The following is a 5,495-nucleotide window of genomic DNA, read 5'->3' on the forward strand; positions in this document are numbered from 1 at the left end:
GGATGGTCTCGATCTCCTGACCTCGTGATCCGCCCGTCTCGGCCTCCCAAAGTGCTGGGATTACAGGCTTGAGCCACCGCGCCCGGCCAAGGGCGGCTTCTTTATCTTCTCAGGTCAAGCGCAACCCACAGCCCTGGCCTCCAACCCTTCGACACTTGGGACCCTCAGGTCCCAGCCAGTCTGAGGACCTGAGGGCCACCCTCCAAATTCACAAGTGCCTTAGCTCTAGTGCCAAGGACCACACTCTGGGAAAAGGGGAGCAGCAGGACAGGGAGGGGGCACAGCTGGGGACTCATGGGGAAGAGAGGTGGAAATGGGCCTGCTCCCAGTCTTAGAAAGACAGTCTCAGGCAGTGGTTCTGCACTGACCGCCTTCCCGGGGCACCCTGATAGGCCATGTGGAAGGCACAGGGTCAGGGGTCCAGCAGGCAAGTCTGGTCTGGCTCTGCCACCAACCAGCCACATGATCCCAACAAGTCCCAGGGCCTCCCCAGGTCTCAGTCTCCCCCTCTGCACACTAGGACGGATGACAGCTCCCTCTCACAGCTGCTGGGAAGCACCAGGAGGTCAGGGTGGTGGGACTCTGGGCCACAGGCCGGTTAGCAGTAAAGCAGTTAGGGGTGCTATGGCTGATACGCCCAGCCCCCAATCCTATCATAGGTCCCCACTATGACACCTCCAGCTTCACTGGGACTCAAGGCAAATAAGCCCCTGCCCATCAGTCTCCCTACCCACAACAAAGGCTCCCACCCCCCTCCTCACCTTTGCCCAAATCCCCTCTTCCCCTCCACTCCCCTGCCTGCACCCAAGTCCACCCTCCCCCACCTCCTGCCTCTCTCCATCCCAGGCCAGCCACAGGGGGCCCAAACCACCTCCCTCAAGTCCCACGATGTTGTACCCACAAAGCGCTCCCAGCTTGGAGTCAAACAGGTAGCCTTGGGTGCCAATCCCAGCTCCAGCACTAGCTGGCTTATGGCCTGGGGAAAGTTTCTTCTCTGTCCAAAAGAAGAGCCCTGTGGCGTCCTGCTCAAGGTTAAATGAATCATCAGGCAGCCTGGGGTGCAACCTACTCTGAGTGTTCAGTCAAGGAGGGAGCTATCATTACTATTCTGTTGTGGTATGTCACTGCCTTGCTCAAAAATCTTCGCTGGGGCCCAGTGCCACAGCATAAAGTTCAAACTGCTCGGCCTGGAGGTCAACACCTCACCCAACCGACCTCTCTATCCTTATCTTCCATTCTTTCCTGTGACGGATCCTTCACTCTGGGTCACAATGTCCTCTCCAGGGCCACCTCCGGAACAAAGTCTGCCGGATATTCTTCCCTTATCTCCCGTGGCTGACCTCATCTTCCAGCTTTCCTTCCTTCCTCCCTCCCTCCCTCCCGTCTCTCTAGCTGCTCCCTGCTAACAAGGACCTTCTCTGAGGTTCTTCTGATGTGGCCCCCCTCCCTCCTCCCTGGGGATTTAACCCACTCCCTCCTGCAACCCCAAATTCCCTTTAACTTGCTGATGACTTTCTACTCTCTCTCTCCTGCCGAGACATCTTCCCAAGCTCCAAACCTGAGACCCCTGGATGTCCCACCCCAGACATCTCAAATCCATCCAGATTCAAGCCAAGTCCCCTTGCCCCAAACTGCTCCCCTTCCACTCCTGTTCCCTCGACCCCATCCACTCAGGGCCCAAGCTGGAACTTGGGGCTCCTCCCTGACCCCCCACCTGATCCCATCAATCCCCTATCCTCCCAGTCCTCTTCCTCACTACCACCCCAGCAGCTCCCCACTGCTCTCTGGCCACCAGCCCTGCCTGGACCTACCCTGCAGGCAGAGGGGCATCCTGAAGGAAATCAGCACCCTGAAAACTCTTCAGTGAAGCCAACCACCTACAGCAGTGGGCACAGGAATCCTTCAGGGTGTTTAACATTGCTGACTCTTGGGCCCAGCCACAGAGTGTGATTAGGTCCGAGCTAGGCCCAGAAATGTGTATTTTGATAAGATGTCCCAGGAGACTCTGATGGGGGAAGAGGAGGCAGCTGTGGACACCTCCCAGAGAAATCTGCCTCCAGAGCCTGGTCAGTGGCTTCCAAGCCTCCGGGGATCTGGGTCCTACCTACCTCTCAGCCTCGGCTCTCACCTCCTCATTCCTTACTACACACACACCTTCCAGAACTTGACCTTTCTCCAGAGGGCCATTCTCTTCCTCTTTGTTCACACAGTTTTCTGTGCCTGGGACACTCCTGCCATTGTCCCCCAACCTGACATCTACTGTCCTTCAGACTGCAATTGGGACATCTCTTCCTCCAGACTGGGCATGGACCCCTCCCCACACCCCAGTCTCTGTGCTCACAGCCGTCAGAGCCCTAAAATACCTTGTAAATTATCCGCCTGTCCCCCCGACATTCGAATGTCAGGTCCTCGAGCACAGGGACGTCTGTCCTGCTCACCCCCATGTTCCCAGTGAAGCCTATGCCCAGAACGTGTTACGTCCAGTAAATGGTTACTGAACGGACGAACATGGATGGCCTCACATGGAGCTGCCTTCGCTCAGATCCCAGTGCCGTCCCTGCTCTGCAGTGGAAGCTTGGACAACCTCACTCAGCCCAAGCATCCTTACCTGTGAAGCAAGAGGCATGACACCTGCTTTGCAGGTTGTCATGAGGATGCTACGAGATGCTGTGCTCAGTGCCTGACTCAAGCTAAGTGCCACTGTCCCAAACGTGCTGCACGTAGTCCTGTCTTAGGAGCACAGCCAGTAGCTTGGAGCTCCCTGTGGGCAAAGATCAGCCCAAGGATCAGAACAAGGGTTGTAACTGGCCTGAGCCCCTCCCCATCCCATTCCACAAGGAAAGCATGCACATGTCTGCCAGCTGAGTACAGTCATGCCAAGAACACTGCCTGGCCGGGCGCGGGGACTCACGCCTGTAATCTCAGCACTTTGGGAGGCCAAGGTCAGGAGTTCGAAACCAGCCCTGATCAACATGGTGAAACCCTGTCTCAACTAAAAATACAAAAATTAGCTGGATGTGGTGGTGTGCGCCTGTAACCCCGTTACTCAGGAGGCTGAGACAGGAGAATTGCTTGAACCTGGGAGGTGGAGGTTGAAGTGAGCTGAGATTGTGCCACTGAACTCCAGCCTGGGTGACAGAGCCAGACTCCATCTTAAAAAAAAAAAAGAGCACTGCCTGGAAGGCTTACTCTCCCCACTTCCAAAATTTCAGGCTCAGCTAACAAAATGTCCCTTATACGAAGCCCTTCAGGGCCTCTCCAGCCCCTGTGTGCTCCCTGATTTCCATCCCAGAGCCCAGGCTGTCCTCCCTCCCACATGGCAGCGTGCCCATGGCCTTGCATTCCAGGATGACTCCCCACATGCGGGAGGCCCTCGCCAAAGCCCTTGGTCTGCTTCAGTGCAGCTCAAATGCACTCTCTCTCTTTTTTTTTTTTTTTGAGACAGGGACTTTCTCTGTCGCCCAGGCTGGAGGTGGCTCAATGTCACCTCCACCTCCTGGGTTCAAGCAATCCTCCAGACTCAGCCTCCTAAGTACCTGGGACTACACACATGTGCCACCACACGTGACCAAATTTTGTATTTTTAGTAGAGATGGGGGTTTCACCATGTTGGCCAGGCTTGTCTCAAACTCCTGACCTCACATGATCCACCTGCCTCGGCCTCCCAAAGTGCTGGGATTACAGGCATGAGCCACCTGGGCTTCCGACCCAGGAAACAGTTTCTGATTGACCCCACCTGCCTCGGCGCACGCTGCCCACGTTATTGTAATTAGCTCTTTCAGCTGTGTTGCCTGGGAAGCATGCATGGCTCACTTTTCAGCAGCGCGATCAGCTCATCCCGGTTTCCCAGGAACCTTCAGCTAGCACTGAAGTCCCTTGTCCTGGGCAATCCAGGCCAGTTGGTCACCCTACATTTCATGTGTGTGTGTGTATAATTAAGATATTCATCCTTTCTCCTGTCTCCACGGACACTCCAAGCCTCTCCAAAGCTAGGCAATTGTCTCATGTCTCAGTTAACCTGGGTATCCCTTCTCTACTCTGTCCCAAAGTCTGATGTGGAATCTCAAGTATAACCTGTAGACTTGGCTTGGGGCCCTTCCTGCCAAGGCAGACACTGAAAGCCTTGAGATCCTGGCCTTCACAGGGAAAGGGAGAGGTGCAGAGAGCAGGCTGAAATAACAGAATGGCATGGAGGACTGGAGCCATGGGTGAGGAGGGCATGGCAAGGCAGGTAAAGTTACAGAAAGCGGAGGAGGTGGGTAGCCTCAAGATGCAGGATGTTTGGGACAGAGTGAAGACAGAGGAGAAAAGAGGGAAGATAAAGGAGAACAAAGTCATTTTGCAGGTCTACATAAACCCCCTGGAGTGCTTGGCCAGAGAGGCAAAGCTGACTACCTGCCACTGACCACTCACCACCAATGTGTGTTTTATCCCTCTCTCACACTAAGGACATGGGGGGAGGGGAGCCTCAGGTGTAGGTGAGGAAGCAAGTGGGAAGTATCCAGCCCAGATGGCTGGGAGCCCCTTCCCCATCAGGCATCCAGCAGTGCTCTTAAAACCCAAAGACGGTGAGCCTTGCCCTTAGGACTGGAGCAGCAGGTGAATGATGGACTATGAGTAAGTGGGTTACCTTTAGCAGGTGTTGGGCTGTGTAGAAGCCAGCAGGGCCACTGCCCACCACACAGATCTGAGGGGTCTTCTCCTGTGTGGATAAATGGTGGCGGAAGCCTGGGGCCAGGCAGAGGAGAGGGAAAAGGTCAAAATTAACTTCTCTCCCCAGTCCCAAACCAACCTGAATATCCAACAGAAGCTGGAACTTCCCAAGCTTCACCCTCACCTGCATCCTGCTTCTCTTGTTCCTCAAGGCTGTGGCATTTGAGGGTCTCTTACTTCATCTGAACCTCCAAAGGCTGTGTATTCATCCAGAGCCTCACATCTCACCCATGAACCTACTACACCACTGCCAATGGCCTGCCCAATAACACTTCATTCCCTATCCAATCGCCTAGAACCCCACATCCTTCCAACGGCCTCCACATCATCCCAATCTCGCCCCCGTGGGTCTCCCCACAGTGTCCCTCCTCTAACCCCTCTCTCTCTCTCCACAAAACGCTATATTGCCCATATAGACCTGTCTTATTCCTACAGATTCCTGTTTCGACTCAGACTTCGCCTCTCGCCCCATAGACCTCCGTATCACTCCCCATTCACCCCGTCTCACACCTGTGGATCGCAAAGTCTCTCCTTTTCACCTTTGTTGACCTCCGTCTCTCACCCTAGAAGCCTCACATCTCACGCACAGATCTCCGCCCACCCCCGTACACTACCGCGATCTCGCTAGCAGGAAGACACTCCTTCAGTCTCACCCCTCTCCAGCCCTTCCCCAGCTCGGCTCCGACCCCTACTCAGCGCTCGCAGGCCTCCCCGCCCTCCCATCCAGCCCCAAAGGCGCCCTGCTCCTACTCGGGGTGCTCCCGGCGGGAGGCGGCCGGGTC

The 5,495-nt window shown here is 55.5% G+C and overlaps 1 protein-coding gene across 3 annotated transcripts in view; it reads right to left on the minus strand.

Annotated features, from left to right (window-relative positions):
- FDXR (ferredoxin reductase) overlaps positions 1-5,489 on the minus strand; it is a 10,689-nt gene extending 5,200 nt beyond the window's left edge. The window contains exons 1-2 of one of the 3 annotated variants that reach the window (XM_011940862.1): positions 5,464-5,489; positions 4,631-4,728 (exon numbers count right to left, since the gene is read on the minus strand). Coding sequence is in view for 2 of the 3 variants with exons in the window: in XM_011940691.1 (XP_011796081.1) it covers positions 4,631-4,728; positions 5,367-5,436 (168 nt within the window). In the remaining variant the exon portion in view is untranslated. Of the gene's footprint in view, positions 1-1,215; positions 1,421-4,630; positions 4,729-5,366 lie in introns of those variants that run through there. The other 2 variants (XM_011940691.1, XM_011940777.1) reach the window with 2 other exon arrangements.
- Positions 5,490-5,495: the final 6 nt, after the last annotated feature.

This window comes from Colobus angolensis, unplaced genomic scaffold, assembly GCF_000951035.1.
Source record: "Colobus angolensis palliatus isolate OR3802 unplaced genomic scaffold, Cang.pa_1.0 Scaffold1, whole genome shotgun sequence".
NCBI lineage: Eukaryota > Metazoa > Chordata > Mammalia > Primates > Cercopithecidae > Colobus > Colobus angolensis.